Below are 22,099 nucleotides of genomic sequence, written 5' to 3' on the forward strand. Positions count from 1 at the left end.
CCCGCCTGGGGCAGAGATCCTCCCTCGCCCAAGGTGGCGGTGGGAGTTGAGGGGATCTACTGCAGCGCCAGCCTCCTCTTCATTTCCGCGCCCCCGGGACCATGGCTACGCTGGCGGGTAAGGAAGGGCTACGCCGCCCCATCCTGCCGATCTCTCTGAAGCCTGGGCCCAAGGCGCCTGAGGGTAACCAGAAACCTCTGGCGGGGGGTGGGGGGGGGTTCGGACTGATGAAGTCCTCGTGGTTCCGAGGTTCTCAGGATGACTTGGGAGGTGGGCACAGCGCTCCCTGGGGACTTGGAGGTCTGGGGTTCCGGCAGTTGAGGGTGGGGGATCCCGGAAGACTGAGGACTCGGAGCGGCGGGCGGGTTGGGCAGCTTCCTGCAAGGTGAAGTCCACGGAGGAAGGGATTCTGGCTATGCTAGGGGTCTAGCTGTTTTGTGGGCATTTGGCGGGGTCAGGTCACCAAATCAAAACCCTTCCCAAGGAAGTTAAGGGGCCAAGGGTTCCCTTGGAACGGGGATTCCGACTCCGTGGAATATGAGGACAGGATCCTCTAGGTTTCAGTACAGTTAGGAGAGGCAGAGTTATCCCGGGTTCTGGGTTTTCTGTGGAAAATGGAGGAGGGTATGACTTCCCCTCCAAGACCTAAGGCTTGTAGAGGCTACCTTGGTTCCTGGGATCTCTTGGATCCTAGAACTCTTTGCAGGAAATAGAGGTGTGTGAATTTCACAGGCTAGGGGCAGAGAGAGACCATTCTTCCTGGCTTCTCTGCTTCAGGCGGTGGGGAAAGCAACCCCCGCTGGGGTTCCAAGTTCTCCTTTGGACTCACCAAGTCTCTAGAAGGATGTGGCCAGACACCTCCTGGAAGGAAGAGTTGTCTAAGGGTAAAGGGTGGCATCAGAGTTGGTAGCTGCTCCTGCATCCTCCTCTCAGCCACCTCACACATCACCCTGTAGCTTCCTGCCCTCTCCTTTTGCCCATTGGCACCAGAAACCTTTTGTTGCCTGTTTCCCAGCTACCTGTGGGTGGCCCAGCCTCTGCAGTCTATGAGCCTTAGCTTCCAAAAGCTTCCTGGAGAGAATGGGGTGGGTTGGGGGGACTGAATATCTGCCCCTGCTTCCTGGCTTTTGGCCTGTGGACAGTCACTTCCTCCATCCTGAATACAAGGACCAGGCCATCAGTGGGTCACTTCCTGACCATGGGAACATTGGATTTTCTCCTCATTGGTGATAATGGGCTTCTGGAGAAAGAGAGCTAGGGTAATTTCCAGTGACTTTTTAAAAACCACTATGTAATGTAGGTTCCTGATTTTGAACTTTGATTCTCAGAAACTTGTAAAAGATTTGAGCACAATAATTTTTGTTGTTGCTTTGTGGTGCTGGAGATTGAATCCAGGGCCTTGCTCATACAAGACATGCTCCACCACTGAACTACCCCCAGTGTGTGAGAACAGTCTTTCCCTACCTCCAGATGGAACTCAGGGATGCTCTATCACTGAGCTACACCCACCAGGCCTTTGGGGTTTTGTTTGTTTGGTTTTTGTTGTTGTTAAATTTTGAGACAGGGTCTCACTAAATTGCTCAGGGTGGTCTCCAACTTGCAGTCCTCCTGCCTCAGCCTCTCAAGTAGATAGGATTACAGTCATGCACCACTGCTCCTAGTTCCTGAGTATAGTATCTTTATCAGATTTCCTCTGAGAGAATCAAAAGGCTGTCTAGAGATTTTATGTATCAGTTTATATATTATTTTATTCATTCAAATAATATTTGTTATATACTTCTTTGGCATACATTTGGTTAAGTGCCGAGGAATGTGGTGATGAATGGAAAGGATATAGTCCTTGTCTTTGTAATACTTCTATTCCTAGAAGTGGACAATAAATAACTATGGTAATAATTGAGATAAGTGCAATAGTTCAGAAAAACAATTGAAATGAATTCTATACAAGTGCATCAGCGCCAGGAGCGGTGGCACTCGCCTTATAGTCCCAGTGGCTCCGAAGGAAAAAACAAACAAACAAACATAGGTCTGGGACATGGCTCAGTGTCTTAGTGTCCCTGATACCAAAACATAAATTAATTAAATTAAATAAAGGGTACATCAAGGCCTAGGGGTGTGAGTAGGGAAAACTTTAATAAAAGCAAGTATATGCTGACCCCTGAGGATAAGTAAAAGTCTGAAAAAGAAAGGGTCAAGAACATTCCAGGCAGCCAGAACAGCATGAAACACCCCTTAGATGAAACTGTACAAGATGTCTTTGAGGAGCTAGAAGAAGTCCAAAATGAATTTTTTGGGGGAAAGAGCTGGGAATTGAACCTCAGGACTTCACACATGCCAAGCAAGAATTCTACCATTGAACTATAGCCTTAGCCCTAAAAGTGACTTTTTTATGAGTGAGGAGACTAAGACCCTGAAATTACTTTTCAAAGTTCCATAAGCCAAATACATGATCAGAGTTCATATTTCCTGAACTTCATATAACTTCAAGTTTAGTGCTTCATCTTCTCGATATTACAAACAGCAGAATGAGGTTGCCTAGAGAGTCAGAGAGGAAGTGGGGTTTAAATTTTTACCTGTTATTCTGTTCAAACTATGCTCCAAGACACCTTAGATTCCTCTTGTGTAACAGGAGACTCAACAACAAAGAAATCAAATATTTACTGAGTTGTCTGTGATGTCTACCAGACTGGGATAGGCCAAATTTTACCTCATAAATTTTAACAAATGCCAGAGCCAGGAGAGACTTTTGAGATATTGTAGTCTCTTTGTTTTACATTTGAAGAAACTGAAGCTGTGGGGAAAATGGACTTGTCCAGGGTCACTCAACTAATGGTAGAGCCAGGACTAATATAGGTCTTCTCCAGTGCTCTTTATGCTGCTTGTGCTCAGTGCTGCTTGAGACATATGAATTCTGGCACATAGTATACACCCTTAATAAATATTTGTGAAAATTGTATAATATATGTTTTTTGCCTTTGAGAAATTCACTGTCGAGTTAGAGTAATTAAAAAAAAAAACAGACAAATCAAGACAAGGTATTGTAAGGCCAGTATGGGATAACATTATTGAGTTTCAAAAGTGAGGGAGAATTCTGTTCATATATTTATTCCACAAATATATATTCAGTACCTACTAGGTGCCAAGCACTTGTGGCCCTGGGAGATACAGCTGGGAACAGATCCAGTCCCTATGGAATATGTGCTCTGGTGGGGAAAGTAAGTAGTTACAGAATATGTTTGATGCTTATGTTTTTACAGTAGTAGAGATTGAGCCCAGCGGTTCTGTACCACTAAACTGTATCCCCACCCATTTATTTATTTATTTATTTACTTACTTACTTGTTTAAAATTTTTTTTAGTTGTAAATGAACACAATATCTTTATTTATTTATTTTTATGTGGTGCTGAGGATCAAATCCAGTGCCTCACACATGCTAGGTAGGTGCTCTACCACTGAGCCCCAGCCCCGTTTTCATTTATTTTTAAGATAGGGTCTCACTAAGTTGCTGAAGCTGGCCTTGAATTTGGGTTTCTCCTTCCTAGGCCTCCTGAGTAGGTTGGATTACAAGGCATGCGCCATCACACCCCGCCTTATGCTTGACATTTTTTAAGAATAGCAAGGTATCCAGGGTGGCTCCAATTTCAATTAGGGAATAGTTCTTCTCTTTTTTTTTCTTTCTTTCCTTCCTTCTTTGCTTCCCTTCCTCATTCCCCAGTGTCTCAGTTATTCTGAGTACATGCTATATCACAACCCTATGAATCTGTGAAGTCAAATAGGTTTTAGAAAGTGGGAGGAATGATAATTTAGTAAAGAAACTGTAAGAATAGGATGAAAGGTAGTCAAGTTTCAGCCTCCTCATTTGAATTGATATATGTGATAGAGTTAAGGATTAGGAGTTGGGAGAGTTGTAGGAAGCAGAAGGTAAGGCTGAAAGGGTGGGTAAAGTCACACTGTAGAGGGTTTAATGCCACGCTGAGGACTGTGTAATTTTCCAGTCTGCATTAGACACCACAGGTTTAGTCAGGAAGTCATGATGTGGGCCTACGGTACCAATCTGGAGATGGGTACAGTGGACCCTTAGGTACATTGTTAGTGGTAGCAGTAGAAAAAGTAGCATAGGAGATGCCCCATGATATGGACAGGGCAGGGTAACTTGGATAGATCTGTATAGGATGGAGGGACCATAATATGATCCAAGAGAACTCTAAAGTTTCAAAGCTCAAAGGGCTCTATTAGGCTTTCCATATTCATAGTAGATTCTCTGGATCTTCTGGACACTGAGCTAATTCCCAGCTTAGGGCTGGCTTCTGATCTGGGAAGGAAACTTGAGAGGGCTAGGTTTAAGGGGCATACTAGGGAGGGGTAGGGCCCATCCCCAGGCATCACTTTGGCATTTCAGTGAGAGGACCTAGAACTATAGTAGTCTTATGCAAGTCCATCTTCTTTCTTACCCTTGGCCTTTCTTATATGGTAGCAGGAATTACTCTTTTATCTACCAATTTATATCCAATAATGGCTAAAACATGAAACCATTGCCTGCTTATATTAAAGTATTTATTGAACCCCTCACCTTGTGTGATCTTTCTACTTTTAATTTGTTTGATCAAAAAAGAAAGTTTTTAAAAATTTTTTTTAGTTGTAGATGGACACAATACCTTTATTTTGTTTATTTTTTATGTGGTGCTGAGGATCGAACCCAGTGCCTCTCACATGCTCAGTGAGCACTCTGCCTCATCCCCAGAAAAGAAAGTTTAATCTGTAAAGACATAGATTTTGGAGTCTAACTAATATTACTAATCCTTATCTCATGGGATCTTTGTATTCAATTAATTTATACTTGAATAGTGCTTAAAATATCATCTGGCTCATAGTAAGGATTCAAAGTAGTTTTTAATCATGGACAACGGGTAGAGAAATGCTATATGAGAATGTACGAATTGAGCAACTAGTTTTATGATAAGCAGATTCTTTGCAGGCCTTCCCCCAGATAAGAAAGTGCCTACTCATTCCTAGCAAAGTCTGCTTATGGTTAGAAGTAGGAGCCTGAAAGACACAGGAACCTTCTGTCTCATTTGTCTCTCTGAGTATAGAGTTTGCCCTTCTCCTGACACCACTCTAACTTTTCATTTCTCTACATGTCCTTGTCCCTCAAGCCTGATAAATATTCACCAGGGCCCCAGTAGTTCCTGGCCTAGTCTGTACCTTGCACATGTGCACACAGAAGAAGGTTGCCAGGCTGGGTACAGTGGTACATGCGTGTTATCCCAGCAACTCAGGAGGCTGAGATGGGAGGATCGTAAGTTTGAGGACAGCCTCAACAACTTCGTAAAACCCTGTCTCAAAATAAAAAATAAAAAGGGATGAGAACGTAGCTTGGTGGTAAAGTACCCCTGGGTTCAATCCCTAGTACACCTACCACCACACATACACACAAAAAAGGTTCCTGGATTTGTTTTGAAAATATTCCCTTCAGATTTCAGAAGTTAGTCTGTTCTGTTCATTCTTTTTCCTGGCTAACCTCCTAGATATACACGCAAGAAGGAAGAGAAATAATTCACAGATTGGTCCAACCAAATGCCAAGCATTGTAGGGGGTGTTTTCACATCTATTACATTATTTCTTTTTAATTTGCTGGATTATCCCATAAGGTAGGTAGTATTATCCTCTTTTTCAAGATTAGGAGACAAGTTCAGAGAGGGTAGATAAATTATCTAAGGCAAAGGACACAGGTTTCAAACCCAGCTCTTACCTCCAGTTCTGCATAGTTTTGTTTTTTGTTTTTTTCCCTAATAAAGAGTTAAAGAAAGAAAGAAAGAAAAAAAAAAAAAACAGGTAAACTAAGGAGTTAAGGGAAGAAGAAAACAGCAAGAATGAAACTTCTGAGAATCCCATGTCTGTGCCTTAACCTGAAAAATGAAAGGCCCCTGGTTTGGTGTCACAGACTCAGAACTATAAGGAACTATTTGATTCTTCCTTTTATAAATAAAAAACTAAGTTCTAATAAACTTAGAAGCTCCTTTAAAAATCATCTAATTATTTTTCCTGAGACACTCCCTTTAGTAATATTTGGTAAACTAGTGAGGATGAAAACCCTTTGGGATATAGGGGAGAGAGTATCATTAATCATTACTCTTAGCCTTTTTGGTAGTCACTTGATTAAAATGTGATCTTTTTCTTTTGGCTATTTACCAGAGCTGCTGCTCTACCCTTCTGTTTCCTGTTTTGTCCTGAAACAAGTGGGATTTATACACCTGACCTGCTAGTTCTCAGGGGGCCCAGCAGTTAACACACTTGTTGTTTTATGCTCTGCTGAATTGACTGGGTTTTATTCCTGGTTCTCATTGTCTGCTGAAACATGAGAAGCTTTAAAGAATTTGCGCAAATGAAAGGACAGGATCTGAACATGTTGGTTCAGGCTAGGCATTAGGGTCTGCAGTGCTTGAGAATTTCTTACCACTTTGATGTCTGAAAAGGACTAGTTTGTAGAAACCCAGTTTAGACCAAGATAAAGGTGAGTGTTAAGCACTGGCTCTGAGCTGGGGCACCAAGTTGACCCTTCTACCAAATTGCTGTGGGGTCTTCAACAAGTCTTAACTTGTCTGAGGTTACAAAGGATAATACAAACACAACTGGCTATGGATCTGAGTTGCTGCAAGATCAGCTTTCATTAGCTTTGTGATGGTTAAGCAACTTTCTTCTCCAAACCCATTTTTCTTTAAACAAAACAAAATACTGAAAGACTATATTAGATTAGATTTATTTATTTATTTATTTTAATTTTTGTAGTGCTGGGATCAAATCCAGGGTTGGGGATGCTAAGCTGCACTAAATGCCCAACTCAAGATTAGATTATTTTAGAGGCTCTGCATCTTTTTTTTTTTTTAATTTTTTTTAGTTATACATGGACACAATCTTTATTTTGTTTATTTATTTTTATGTGGTGCTGAGGAAAGCACTGTACCACTGAGTTACAGCCCCAGCTCCTTTCCCCCTTCTTAAAAGCAACACAGGGTCTCTCACGTGTGAGGAGAGCACTCTACCATTGAGCCACAACCTCAGCCCCGAGGCTCTGCATCTTTACCATCCTGTCCTACTAGTGCCTACCCTAGTGAGTTCACAAAGCCATTTGCGGCAGTTGTTGTTTGTGTTGCACACTTACCACTTTTTGTGTGTGTATGTGTGGTGCTGGAGATTGAACCCAGGGTGAGGCAAGCACTCTACCAACTGAGCTATATCCCCAGCCCCCACTACTACTACTACTATTACTACTACTACTACTACTACTACTACTACCACTATTATTATTGTACTGGAGATTGAACCCAGGGGTATTCTGCAATGAGCTAAATCCCTGGCCCTTTTCATTTTTTTGTTTTGAGACAAGGTCTCACTATGTTCTTCAGGGTCCTGCTTAATTGCTGAGGCTGGCCTCAAACTTGGGATCCTCCTGCCTCAACCTCCTCGTCTCTGATATTACAGTATATGCCACTTTGGGACACAATACCTTTATTTTATTTACTTATTTATTTATATGTGGTGCTGAGGATCAAACTCACTGCCTCACACGTGCCAGGAAAGCACTATACCACTGAGTTACAGCCCCAGCTCCTTTCCCCCTTCTTAAAAGCAACACATTATAATAATAATTGGAGGAACAACTTGCTGTTTATTAAACACCTAATAAAGACCCCTTATTGTTGGAGACTGCTGTGATATTTCATTGGGCTCCCTTTCTGGACTTCAACAATCAGTAACTGTTGATAAGTCTGCAAATATTAGAGGTAAATACTATAGAGGGAGAGGGTGAACAACTTGGTAGAATGGGGTACTTTTCTAGAGGAAGAACTTCCTGCATAGACTGAATTCTGGATTGGTCTTTCATTGGACTTCACAGAAAATCCCTAAGACTTCACACCATTATATTTCTCTTGCATTTCCTGGAATAGAGGTTGTAAGAGAATCAGGATTATTGACTTCCAAGATTGTAAGGGAGCTCAAGAAGCCAAAAGTATTGTTTTAAAATATTTTTTCAGTTGTCAATGGCCCTTTATTTTCTTTATTTATATATGGTGCTGAGAATCAAACCCAGTGCCTCACACATGCTAGGCAAGTACTTTGCTGCTGAGCCCCAGCCCCAGCCCTTTTTGTTTGTTTTTTAAGAGCCTTCTCTTGAAAAAGGTCTGGGCTAAGAAGGCTGAGGGTTCTGGGTGAATATCCTTGCCCTGGTACTTTGTAATAGATAAGCAATGTGAATGCATAACAGAGAAACAAGCTTTGAACTTGCCACCCCTCTTGACTTAGCCACCCTAGTTGCTGGGATTACAGGCATGTGCCACTGTATCTGGCTAGATTATCTGGGAAATTACTTATTTTGTTGTTGTTGTTCTTTGAGACAGGGGTTCCCTATATGGCCCACATTGGACTCAAATGATCTTCCTGCCTCAGCCTTCTGCCTGCTGGGACTGTAGGTGCATGCTACTGTATCTGACTAGAAATTACTTTCATAGCTTGCAGTTGTATATAACCTTTCAGTTGGATTTGCCTTTAAGGAGTGTCTGTTCTGTACCAGCTCTACCCTAGGCCCTAGAGATAAGAAGATGTTGAAGTAGCAAGTCTTGCCCCTTAGAACTGGGAGTGAGGGAGTGAGGGAGAAAAGCTGAGCAAGGGTGATTGAAAGAGACAGAAAAATACAGGGTGAACTATATCTTATTTCACTATATAATCATCACAGATTTTATGGTTTTTTTGTTTTTGTTTTTTTTTGCAAAAAAAAGTGGAATGCAACCATTATTCAAAGCTTTTTCTTTAAAAAAAAAATGTAGCTGGGCACAGTAGCACGCACCTATAATCCCAATGACTTAGAGATTGAGGCAAGAGGATAGCAACTTCAAGATCAGCCTCAGCAACTTGGACCCTAAGCAACCTAGTAACACCCTGTTGCAAAATAAAAGGACTGGGAATGTAGCTTGGTGGTAAAGCACCTCTGGGTTCAATCCCCAGCAAACCCCCCCCCAAAAAAAATTGTGCCAGTATTACTTAAGACAACTGTCTTTGGTATAAGATTAGGATGCATGGAATACTTATGAATATGCATTAAAATTGAATAATCCAAACTGATTATCACTTCTTCATGGCAGTTTAGCAAACACTTTTCTGGTCTGAAAAAACAAAAGGATAACACATTAGTTGTTACTGATTTATGCATTGTTGAAATATTACACTTGAGAAAATTTACTGTAGTGTTGTAAAGTATACTTACAAAATTTAATCTGTGGCATCCAGAGATTCTACACTGCTATCATTGGTTTCATTATTTGACAGCGCCATCCTCAGCACCACTCCTTTAAGATGTGTTTACTATTAGTATATTGCTCTGCTCTAAACCACAAGTCGGCTTATAGTGACCATGTGTGCCCTAAGAATTCTAGGTTCACTGTAGTGCTTGAGAAGAAAAATGTGCCTCCATATGCTACTGGTGAATACATTGTTGCTCTGTTTGGCTTTCTTTTCTTTTTTTCTTTTTCTTTCTTTCTTTCTTTCTTTTTTTTTTTTTTTTTAAATATATATCAGGAATTGATCCCAGGGGCGCTTAACCACTGAGCCACATCTCCAGCCCTTTTTATTTTTTGAGAAAAGGCCTGGTTAGGTTGCTTAGGGCTTGCTTATTTGCTGAGGCTGGTTTTGAACTTATGGTCTTTCTGCCTTAGCCTCCTGAGTCACTGGGATTACAGGTGTGCACCCCCGCACCAAGCCTTTTTCTTTTAAGTAGCATGATGAACAGAATTATACTATGCAACAATTATGTGATAAAAGGTTATAAACCAATTCTGAAATGAAACATATATAACAATGGGGCTGGGGTTGTGACTCAGTGGAGAGCTCTTGTCTTGCATGTGGGGCACTGGGTTCGATCCTCAGCACCTCATAAATAAATAAAATAATAACGGTATTGTGCTCATCTACAACTAAAAAAAAAAAAGTCTTAAAAAAAAGTAATGCAGTGAAATACAGTAACTAAAGAACAAACAAACCAGGTACTGTGCACAGACCTGTAATCCCAGTGACTTAGGAACCTGGCGCAGGAAGATCACAAGTTCGAGACCAGCCTCAGCAATTTAATGAGACCCTGTCTCAAAATAGGGCCTGGGGATGTAACTCAGTGGTAGAGTACCCCTGGGTTCAATTCCCAGCACCAAAACACACACAGACACACACACACACACACACACACACACACACACAAATGATATAAAACAGGTGTAGACAAAATGGAACAAATACTGCCTGTCTTTGGGGGACAGTCAAGGAAGAAACCTAATTAAGGGCAATAGATGGAGGAAAGTATGCTAAACATAATGAATAACTTGAGGTGTGAATGCCAGGGTGCAAGAACATTAATGTGTATGGCAGTAATACAAAACAGATGAAATATAACTAGAGCATTTCTATGTAAGGGATGATGAGAAGTCAAGGTTTGGGGGGGCTTACCTTGTGAGAGCTATTCACTCCTCTAAGGACTGTAGTAGGCCAGGGGCCAGATGTGGTTCCCTTAGTCCTTTCAAGGTAACTATAGCCATCTTTATTGGAAGTGTGAGGAGCTTTTTGTTCCTGCCTCAGAGCCTTTGCATCTACCCCTCCAGTGTTGTCCTTCCCTTCCCCTTTTTTGCCCAGTTAATTTATATTTATATATATTTTAGAACTCAGTTTGGAAATTAGTTCTTCAAGGAATATTTTGCCTCAGCCCTGTTTTCCTAGTTATGAACTTGATAACTCCTTCATTCCACTTGCCCCAATTATAATTATATTATTGTTTAATATTTGCCCTCTGTCTAATCTCTCTCTTGTTTGATGCTCTTTTCCCCAACACAGTGTTAGACGCATAGTTGGCCTACAGTAAATATTTGTTGAAAGAATGACTGAAGCATTTCCATTGAATTTAGCAATAAGCGGTTACTGTTGACCTTGGTGAGACAGCTTCAGAGAAATGGTGGGGGTGGAAACCAGATTGCAATAGATTGTGTAGTAAGTGGGAAATGAGGAAATGAGGACATTGATATGTAGACAACTTTTTATAGGTGTGGCTATGAAGCAGATAAATCAAGGTGGTAGCTAGAGAAGAAAATGGGGTCCAGAATTATTTTTGAAGGGAAAGACTTGAGCTTATTTGACTGATAAAAAGGAGCCGGTGAAAAATGGGGGTGGTGGTGGAGATAACTGAAAGTTTGCATTTTCTAAGAGGTGAGATAGAATGGAATTCAGTAGTGCCAAGCTAAATAGTCCAGCCTTTGTTCTGTAGACATTGGGGAGTAGGACCTGGAATTGAGATAACTTGGAGTCTTGAGTGAGCCAGCTAATATTGTACAGTAGACAAGGAAAAGCAGCCAAAGATCTGCAGTAGGACCAGGGCAAGGAACAGGGATGGACTAGAGAGGCATAAGGTGGAACCAGGTGGCTGTGGGGGGGGGGGGTGTCTAGATTTTGTGTCCCTCATGCTTAATACAGAACAGGTACTAAAATAAAGGGTAGATTGAATGATTTTGAGGTTTCTCAGGACTAGAGAAAACAGGGAAGTCTCTAGAGGGTGTGGCAACAACAAGCTTTCTTTAATATCCTCATAATGAAAGTTCTGATCCTCTTTAAATTTTGGAAGCAGTCAGAAGTATTCAGAGCCAAAATGTTGAGTTGTTGAGTAAGTGGGTGGTCAGCTTAGACACTATTACTTTTGGGTTGAAATTTTAAAAAGGAGAAACAAGGTGTGGCTCCAAGATAATGAGATTACTGGTGGTCGGGTAAGACATGCTCATAAACTGACTGGAAAAAGTCTTTCCATGTAAGGTTCTAAAATGTTTCAAGAAGGTACTTCAGAACTTAGAAGATTCATTTGGATGCAGTGTTTATTAAAAACCCTTATAGCGGGGTGTGGTAGCACACCGTAGTAATCCCAGGGACTTGGGGGGCTAAGGCAGAAGGGTGTAGCTCAGTAGTAAGGTACCCCTAGGTTCAATCCCAGTACAAAAAAAAAGAAAGAAAGAAAGAGAAACAGCTCTCTCACTGGGGCTAGGGGTCTAGCTTAATGGTAGAGCACTTGCCTAGTGTAAAGAACAGTGGAAAAGCTCTGTAAACTCAACAAGTCAAAACAATTGTTTACCTGTCCGAGATTTTATTAGCAGGACTGTAGCGGCCAGTCGCAGAAGAGAAGGGGGGGGGGAGAGAGAGAGAGAGAGAGAGAAGAAAGAGGGGGAGAGAGGGAAGAGAGAGAGGAAGGGGGGAGAGTAAGAGAGAGTAAGAGAGCGAACATGAACAGGGTGTTGATATTTATGGGCTTAACACAGGATGAGGAGGAGCAAGGCGAGTGAGCTGTTACTCCTTCATTGGCCAAGAGTTCGTGCCACTTTAGGGATTGGAGGTGCGACATTCAAAGTTCGAGCCATTCACAGGGATTGGAGGTCATGGTTTGCTTGCCATTCAGTCTGTCATGGACCTGAGCTCCCGGAAGAGAAGCACTCTGGGCTCCATCTTTACCAACACCTAGTGCCTGTGAATCCATGGCTTCAAGCCCCAGAACTGTGTGCATGCCCTGTGTAAACACACACACACACACACACACACACACACACACACACACATATCTCTCACTAATTAGTCATCTTGCTCAGTGTCTAATCTGACCTGAGTCTGATTCAAGTGAGTCTTTCAGATTTTCTACCCTGGATTTTTGAGAATGATGGTGTACTCTCTAACTACTGCCATTCTGCCACCCAGAAAGTTTTGTCCTCTCTTAAGAGTCAGAGTTTTAGATTGGAAGAACTACTGGTGGGCATATATGTCCCATCACTAAGGAACTAAAGGAGAGGAGTGGATTTTAAAATTTACCAACTTGTTTAACTGCTTTGGGTTACAAAGAGGACAACTATCTGTACACTGACTGCCCCCAAATGGTGCTGAGCAGTCTTGGAGTACTAGAGCTATGCTTTGTCTATTCATGGTCCCTGTGCCTGTGAAACAGGGTTCAGTGACCGTCATTGTGCCTGTGGCAGTCTGGAGTCACCGTAAGAGAACAAAGCTGCATACACAGAGTGCACAAGAGAGTCTTGTAACAACCTTGTCCCTCTTTGTAGGGCTAAGTCAGGTACCACAGCTTGATCTCTGCTACCCACTTTATTTTAAAAAGTTGGTATCTGAGCTACATCAAGAATATTGTGTTTTGTTTGGGGTACCTCCCTTTCATAAGGACATGGATTACCTGTGCTTTTTGTCCATGCTGATCTTAGCCCACACAGCCCTGGGGTACCCTTTCTCAGCCTTTGGTAAATCTTCTCCATCTTTCAAGTCTCAGCTCATGTTTTCACTTTCTCTACAGAGACTTTCCTAGCCCCTTCTTCCAATGAACAGGAGTTAGTATGGTGAAGTGGAAAGAGCAGATGCTTTCAGATAAGCCAGAGTCTGAATGCTTAATCTGCTATTTGACCCATCACGCCCCCCCTCCCCTTTGAACTTCGGTTCTCCCATCCATTAAATAAGGATGATACTATTTGTGACACAGGAAGAATTATTTTGAGGATTAAATGAGATTGGGTCTATGAAAGCACTTAGGACAGTTCTTAGCAAATAAGAAACATTTATTACATGTTTATTCTTTTTATACCCAAACTTTTCTTTCAATGAACTTAAATAGTAATTCTACTTCTGAAATAATGTCCAAGTGAAAAGTTACATTGTGGAAGAGTTTGTCTTTTTCCAAAGGATTTTCTGCTTGAGGAGCAGAGGCAATGTTATCCAACAGTCTCTAACATAGAGCTTTTTATCAGAAGGATCAGTGTTGTTGGTTGAATGAATAAGCTCTTCGACTAATTGATAGAAAATTGGAGCAGTAGTAAAAGGCAATAACATATTTAACCCAGAGAGGAATGGTTTCTGGGTATGAGCCAGGAATAGTTATAGACAGGCTGACACTGAAAGCAGGGAGACCCTCACATTTCTTATACTCAGAACTGTAAGTGAAGGCTTAAATTCTGGTTTTGTTTTCGTACAGAATGAGAGAGTGTGTGTTTTACTGGGATTGAACACAGAGCACTCTACCCCAGAGCTATATCCTCAATCTTTTTTTTTTTTTTTTTGGTGCTGGGGCTTGAACTCAGGGCCACTTGACCACTGAGCCACATCCCCAGCCCTATTTTGTATTTTATTTAGAGACAGGGTCTCATTGAGTTGCTTAGCACCTCACTTTTGCTGAGGCTGGCTTTGAACTCGCCATCCTCCTGTCTCAGCCTTCCAAGCCACTGGGATTATAGGATGTGATACTGCGACCAGCTTCTCCTCAACCCTTTTTATTTTTTATTTTGAGACAAGGTCTTGCTAAATTTCTGAGGCTGACCTCAAACTTGTGATCCTTATGCATCACTACACCTGGCAATCAGAGCTGCTTTTTTTTTTTTTTTTTTTTTTTTTGATGTTGGGGATCAAACACAAGGCTAGGCAAATGCTCTTTCCCTGAGCTATATTTTCCAGTCAGAACCATTTTTATGAAATTATGTTTGAGGCCATGAGTTCCTTGTCCCTGAAGAAATGAGCTGAGAATTGCCAAGTGCTTTCCAGAGAGATTTTAAAAAATATATATTTATTTAGTTGTAGATGAGCACATAGTATCTTTATTTAGTTTTATGTGGTGCTGGGGATTGAACACAGTGCCTTGTACATGTGAGGGAAGGACTTTACCACTGAGCTACAGCCTCAACCCCTACCAGAAAGATCTTATGGAGAGAAAACTGGATGTTGAGCCTAACCTTGGCTTAATCCTTTCAGTATGAGATTCTGTTAACTCACTCTATTCTGCATGATAGAAATCCTGTCTCTTTGTTTCCTGATACTTCAGGCCTTTGACCTTCTTGGTTTTATGTGTAGGTGAGGATGCCTGGAGGTGTCACGGCTGTGGGGACCATGTGGCTCCAAGTCAGAGGTTGTACAGGACTGTCAATGAAGCCTGGCACAGTTCTTGCTTCCGGTAAGTATGCTGTCCTCCTTTCTTTACCAGCATACAATGGGCTAGGTTCTGTTTATTTACTGGAAAACAGAAAAACAAGCTTCTGACTTGAGAATTTGAATTTTTCCTGACAGGCAGGGGGGGCAGGGAGAGAAGTGTGCCAAAGAAGAACACCCCTGAAGCTAGTTAAAGTGGAAGAACCACAAATGAGCAGTTAGAGGTGGGGTTGGAGAATGAGAGGAGTCCTTCCCAGGGTTTCTCCCAGCACCCTCACCTTATGGATAAGGAACCTGAGACCCAGAAAGAACGACTTTCCCATGTCTGCACTACTGATTCTACAAGTGTCTCAATAGTTGTTTTTAGGGCTGAGGATGTGGCTCAAGCAGTAACGTGCTCGCCTGGCATGTGCGGGGCGCTGGGTTCGATCTTCAGCGCTACATAAAAATAAAATAATGATGTTGTGTCCACCGAAAACTGAAAAATATTTAAAAAAAAAAAAGAGTTGTTTTTAGTGCAAATGGTGATACTGGCTCTTTTACAACACAGGATGCTTCCATAGGTTCCCACTTTTACGTGTGTGTGTGTGTGTGTGTGTGTGTGTATACATATATATCAGTTGTAGATGGACACAATACCTTTTTTTTATTTGTTTATTTTTATGTGGTGCTGAGGATCAAACCCATTGTCTCAAACGTGCTAAGCAAGCACTCTACCATTGAGCTACAGCTACAGCCCCAATTCTTACTTTTTGTTGTTAACTTCATTATAGCTTTTAGATTATTGCTTGAAGGCAGCCCAGTGTCTTTTTTTTTTTTTTAAGAGAGAGAGAGAGAGAGAATTTCAATATTTATTTTTCAGTTTTCAGCAGACACGACAGCTTTGTTGGTATGTGGTGCTGAGGATCAAACCCAGGCTGCACGCATGCCAGGAGAGCACGTTACCGCTTGAGCCACATCTCCAGCCCCAGCCCAGTGTCTTGATAGTTACACACATTTTGAAGTCAGATTTGTATTTGTTCCTGCTTTTATTTTTTTGTACTGGGGTTTGAACCAGGGGTGCTTTTTTTTTTTTTACCATTTCTGAGCCATTGTGCTATATTCCCAGCCCTTTTTAATTTTGAGACAGGATCACACTAAGTTGCTCAAAGCCTCACTAAATTGCTGAGATTAGCCTCAAACTTGTGATACTCCTGCCTCAGGCATTCCAAGTCACTGAGATTACAGGTGTGCACCACCACACCCAGCTTGTTCCTGCTTTCTATGGCTCAGTTTCCACAATTAGAAAACAGGGTTAGACAGGCCCAGTGACACGTGCCTGTAATCCCACAACTCAGGAGTTTAAGACAGGAGGATTTCTAGTTTGGGGCCAGTCTTAGCAATTTAGCAGGTCCTTAAGCAACTTAATAAGACCCTGTCTCAAAATTAAAATAAAATAAAAATTAAAAAGGAAGGAAGAAAAAAGAAAATAGGGGTGTTAGATTTATTGAATAAAATGATGTATGCAAAGTACTCAGTACATAGTAGGCACTCCATGTATGGTTCTTCCTTTTTCCCATCAGATTGGAATCCTCAAGGCTGAGAGCTTGTCTTTGTCTTCCCCAGAACCCTAAAATACTGCCTGGCCCACAGTCATTCCACATTGTTGGAATGAGGAGCTGTCCTCTCTGGAGGCTGGGTGGGCTTGTCTGGCCATATGGTCTCAAGTGATAGGACTGTGCCCAGTCCTGAGAAAGATAGCCTGTAGACAGGCACCATGTTCTATAGATTCCAGCTCCCACACACTGCTCTTGTTGCAAAGCATCCCCTGTGTTGATGTCAAATAATTTAGTTGACCTTTAAGCACTTGCCTCCCTGCCAGGAACTACGTGGGGGGTTGGTCTGGAGAGGTCTGGCCTCTGAAAGAACTGGAGAGAATCCAGCATTTTCCTGCCCTTTAGCTCTAACTCAGAGCTCTCATTTTCTTTGTGGTTCTGATTGCCTTAGTTCCTCCTCTCTTCACCCCAGGGATATCAATGTTAACTTCTCTGTGATGTTTAGTATGATAGGAGCAGAGTGTCAGAGCTTTGAGTTACCTTATATATAAAGCCTTTAGCCAGCTCCTTCATTTTATAGCTGAAGCTTATAAGCAGCATCAGAACTCAGTGAGTTCCTATACTAGGTCTTATCTGGGCATCTAACCCACATTGGTCAAATTTATTTCTGCTGTTTTCCAATTTGTGTGAATGTTTTCTATTCAAAATAAGCAAGACAGGGTAGAATAAACTAATCATTGAAATTTCTGGATTTTTCTGGGGCCAAAGGACTTTAAAACTTAGTGGGACCACCTACTATATTATATAACCCTTTCATATCAAAGATGAAACCAAAAGGATGGGCTCAGTATCACTCAGACAGGCCATGGATGACAAGATCTGGACTTAGAACTGAGGTCTTGGCTCATTTATAGGTCTAGTCAGATGTTATCCTTGTTTAAGAACTCCTTGTGTATGTGTGAGAGAGAAAAACATACATACAAATGCATGTACATAAAAAGTAACGCATATTTGGGCTGGAGTTGTAGCTCAGTGGTAAAGTGCTTGCCAGACATGTGTGAGAGGAACTAGGTTTGATCCTCAGCACCACATAAAAAAAATAAAATAAAATAAAGGTATCGTGACCATCTACAACTAAAAATATTTTTTAAAAAGGTAACACATATTAGCACAATGGATAATAGTATAAGAACATAGGCTACAGAATAAAACTGTCTGGTTTTAAATTCTGGCTTTGCAAGTTATTAACTGGCCTTGGATGGGTGACTTCCCTAAGCTTCAGGTACCTCATCTATAAAATGAGGATAAGAATGTTACTCATCCCATGTACTTGTTAGGAAGGATTAAATGTGATGATCTATCTAAAGTGCCTAGCAGATGATCTGTCACATAGACAGCTCTTGATAATCAGTACTTGCCACTTCATATTATAAGTGTGTTGTCTACATACATGTGTAGTTTTACATTTATTTCCCTCTCTCCCATGTGTTTCTCTGTGTATGTATGGTAGTGATCAAACCCCTAGCTATGTGTTTGTGTGTGTGGGTGTGGGTGTGTGGATGTGTGGTGATTGTGCTGGAGATCAAACCCCTGATCTTGCATACGCAAGGCAAACACTTTACCCCATCCCTATTGCCCCTATTTCTCTCTCTCTCTCTCCCAGGGATTGAACCCAGAGGTACTTAATCACTAAGCCACATCCCCAGTCCTTTTTCTTTTTTGAGACAGGGTCTTGTTAGGTTGCTTAGGGCCTTGCTAAGTTGCTGAGGCTGACTTTGAACTTGCCATCCTCCTTCGCCACTGGGATTACAGGTGTACACCAATACACCCGGCTTCCTATTTCTCTTATTACACATTCATTGGTTACCTGATGTGTAGCCACAGGAAATAAGGGCAATTTTGAACTACCTTGGCACATTAAACCAAAAATCATGATTATGGGGGGAAGTAAAGCATATAGGGTTAGTCTCCTGGAGTTGCCACTCATCTTGAGGACAGAGCCAGCTCTGTCCAAGGAATATATCTCCCAACTCCTGAGCTTTCCCATGGTAAATTCAATGACATGGTGCCCTCCAATATAGTCTTGATAGTTTGCTCTGGGGAGAGTGACTATATTATGGAGTCAGTTTGACTTTTGCCCAAATTGTTTCATTTATAGGTCTAGTCAGATGTTATCCTTGTTTTGAGAACTCCTTGTGTATGTGTGAGAGAGAAAAATTGGGGGAAATATCTTTAGAATTGAGAATAACTATGTGTGTCTAACCCCAGGGGTAATTGAATTATAATAAACATGGACATCAACTTAAGTGATATCTTTTTTAGTACTGGGGATTGAACTCAGGGGCACTTTACTAGTGAGTTATATCCTCAGTTCTTTTTTAAATTTTTAAATTTGAGATAGTCTCACTAAATTGCTGAGGCTCCTGCTGAGTTGCTAAGAACTGGCCTCAAACTTATGATCCGGCTGCCTCAGCCTCCCAAATTGCTGGAATTACTGGAATTACAGGTATGTGCCACTGTGCCTGGCTGTGAGTGATCTTTTAAGATCTCTTCCACCCCATTTGCCTGTGCTTTTGATGAACTTGTGTCTGAGTACAGGCCTGCTGGAAGCGAGAATTTCCTTCTGTGCTACTTGGAGAAATTTATTGTTCTTTCTCTCAACTGTGGTCTGACCCAGATTGCCTTCTGTTACAATAAAGGGAATTACTTTTCTTCTTCCCTTCCCAGACACCTTTGTTTTCCTAGTCACTGGGTGGGGCTGGATTTTGAATGGAGAAATTGTTGGAGTTGGTCTAAATTCCTCTCCTCACCTCCTTCTTATACTATCCCATCCCCCTATCTGCAGCCATATCTGTAATCCTGCCTCTGACAGCCTTCCTTCAGATCCTCAGGTGTCTCGCACAATAGGAAGCCACTTAAGGCTGGAACCAGGGACTGTACAGTAGAGGCCAGCTGAGGAAACTTCTGAAAATAGCCCAGTTGGCAATTGTGCTGGTGTAGTTGGGCACCTCGCCAGGATCCTTCCGATCTCCTGAACACATAGCTGACCAGCCCTCCTTCCTCTCCCCCACTTTCCCAACAGGTCTGTTTAAACTCTGAATGACTCTGACTTCCTTTCCTTAAACAATGCCATTGATTCTCAGTCATACTCTCTGAAGCTCTCTGGGCCTGGCTCCCTCTCTCAGGGAAGGCCCGGAAAGCAACCAGAGTGAACATCATAGCCCAGGTTAAAATGTGGAGTTTTAAATAGCTTTTAGCAAGTTGGCAAGCTAAAGAAACTTGACAAGTTTTCTGATCATTGTCTTTTCCCCTTCATCAGGGGTGTTTGGCCAAGGAGCAGGGATACTACTGGGTCTCTATTGTTTAACCTGGTTCCTACAGTATTATCCAAGGAAAATCCAGTTCTTAAGGCTCCTGGGAACTGTCGAGGCCTCATTTCTCAGGATCATGAGCACAGACTATGTGTGCTTTCTCTTGTAAGAAATGATTAGTATTGTTTATGCTCTGGAAAAGGGCTAATGTTGATAGAAGAATCTGATCACTTTATCAGGCAACAAACTATTTCTGCTAAATTTGTAACTACAGGAAGCCAGTGTGTAATTGGCTGGCAGACAAGGTACTTTTCATGTTGCTTATGCTACATTCATTTTCCCACCTTCACCTCCATCTAAACAGATTTAATGCGATTATAATAATAGAAATCATTTATTGAGTCTTTTGTGTCGGACATTGTCCTTTACATTTCACAGATCTGGTTTCATTTAATTCTTTTTTTAAATATTTTTAAATTGTAGATCGACATAATATCTTTATTTATTTTTATGTGGTGCTGAAGATTGAACACAGTGCCTCATATGTGTAAGGCACTCGCTCTACCACTGAGCTACAGCCCCAGCCCTTATTTATTCTTAAGACAACCCAATAAAAACAGTGGACTTCAGTCTGACTTCTATTTTTTTCTCCCCTAAAACAAAGTCTTATCTATTTTAAAAATGGAGAAGCTGGGTTTGGTGACACAAACCTGTAATCCCTATGACTCTGGAGGCTAAGGTCCAAGGATCCTAAATTTAAAGCCAGCTTCAGCAATTTAGCAAGGCCCTAAGCAACTTAGTGAGACCTTATCTCAAATAAAAAAATAAAAAGGGCTGGAGATGTGGTTTGGTGGTTAAGTGCCCCTGGGTTCAATCCCTTGTATTTTTTTAAATTAATTTTTAAAAATTTATATATGACAGCAGAATGCATTACAATTCTTATTACACATATAGAGTACAATTTGTCATATCTCTGGTTGTATACAAAGTATATTCACCCAATTGTCTTCATACATGTACTTTGGATAATAATGTTCATCATATTCCACCATCATTTCTAACCCCGTGCCCCCTCCTTTCCCCTCCCACCCCACTGCCCTATCTAGAGTTCATCTATTCCTCCCATGTTCCCTCTTCCTACCCCACTATGAATCAACCGCCTTATATCAGAGAAAACATTCAGCATTTGGTTTTTTGGGATTGGCTAACTTCACTTAGCATTATCTTCCCCACCGCCATCCATTTACCTGCAACTGCCAAGATTTTATTCTCTTTTATTGCTGAGTAATATTCCATTGTATATAAATGCCACATTTTTTTTTTTTAATCCTGGACACATAGCTGAAGGGCATCTAGTTTGGTTCCACAGTTTAGCTATTGTGAATTGTGCTGCTAAAAACATTAATGTGGCTGTGTCCCTGTAGTATTCTGTTTTTAGGTCCTTTGAGTATAGACCAGGGAGAGGGATAGCTGGGTCAAATGGTGGTTCCATTCCCAATTTTCCAAGAAATCGCCATACTGCTTTCCATATTGACTGCATCAATATGCAGTCCCACCAGCAGTGTATTAGAGTACCTTTTCCCCACATCCTCACCAAACTTATTGTTGTTTGTATTCATAATAGCTGCCATTCTGACTGGAATGAGATGAAATCTTAGAGTAGTTTTGATTTGCATTAATTCCTGGTATCTTAAAAAAAAAAAAGGAGAAGTAAGGCTGGGCACAGTGGTACATGCCTATAATTCTAAAGACTTGGGAAGCTGAGACAGGAGGATCATGTATTTGAGGCCAACCATGGCAACTTAGTGAGATCTTATCTCAAAATAAAAAATATGTACTAAAGTTTTCTATTTAATTAATGCAAATTAGTTGTTTCATTGATTTTATTTTTTTTTAATTTTTTAGTTGTAGTTGGACATAATACCTTTATTTTTATTTGTTTTTATTTTTTTTAATGTGGTGCTGAGGCTCAAACCCAGCGCCTTGCACATGTTAGGCGAGCACTTTACTACTGAGCCACAACCTCAGCCACTGATTCTATTTTTTGACTTGGCATATCTTTTAAAAACAGAAATTAGATGGTGTTATACATAAAAAAAGATAAAAATAAAAAATGGTTGTGTAAATCAGTGGTAGAGGACTCCTGGGTTTAATCCCCAGTACCACCCCAAAATAAAAATAAATAAATAAATAAAATGGGGGGGGGGGAGAGAGAGTGAATGAGAGTTGCTTGCTTAAAGTTATAGAGCTAGTAAATAGTTTATTTGGAATTTGAAC

At 41.3% G+C, this 22,099-nt stretch overlaps 1 protein-coding gene across 1 annotated transcript in view; it reads left to right on the plus strand.

Annotated features, from left to right (window-relative positions):
• Limk2 (LIM domain kinase 2) overlaps positions 1-22,099 on the plus strand; it is a 71,427-nt gene continuing 49,328 nt past the window's right edge. The window contains exons 1-2 of the mRNA XM_026408949.2: positions 1-117; positions 14,902-15,001. Of these exons, the coding sequence (XP_026264734.1) occupies positions 102-117; positions 14,902-15,001 (116 nt within the window). The 5' untranslated portion in view covers positions 1-101. The remainder of the gene's footprint in view (positions 118-14,901; positions 15,002-22,099) is intronic.

This window comes from Urocitellus parryii, chromosome 3 (assembly GCF_045843805.1).
Source record: "Urocitellus parryii isolate mUroPar1 chromosome 3, mUroPar1.hap1, whole genome shotgun sequence".
Classification (NCBI taxonomy): domain Eukaryota; kingdom Metazoa; phylum Chordata; class Mammalia; order Rodentia; family Sciuridae; genus Urocitellus; species Urocitellus parryii.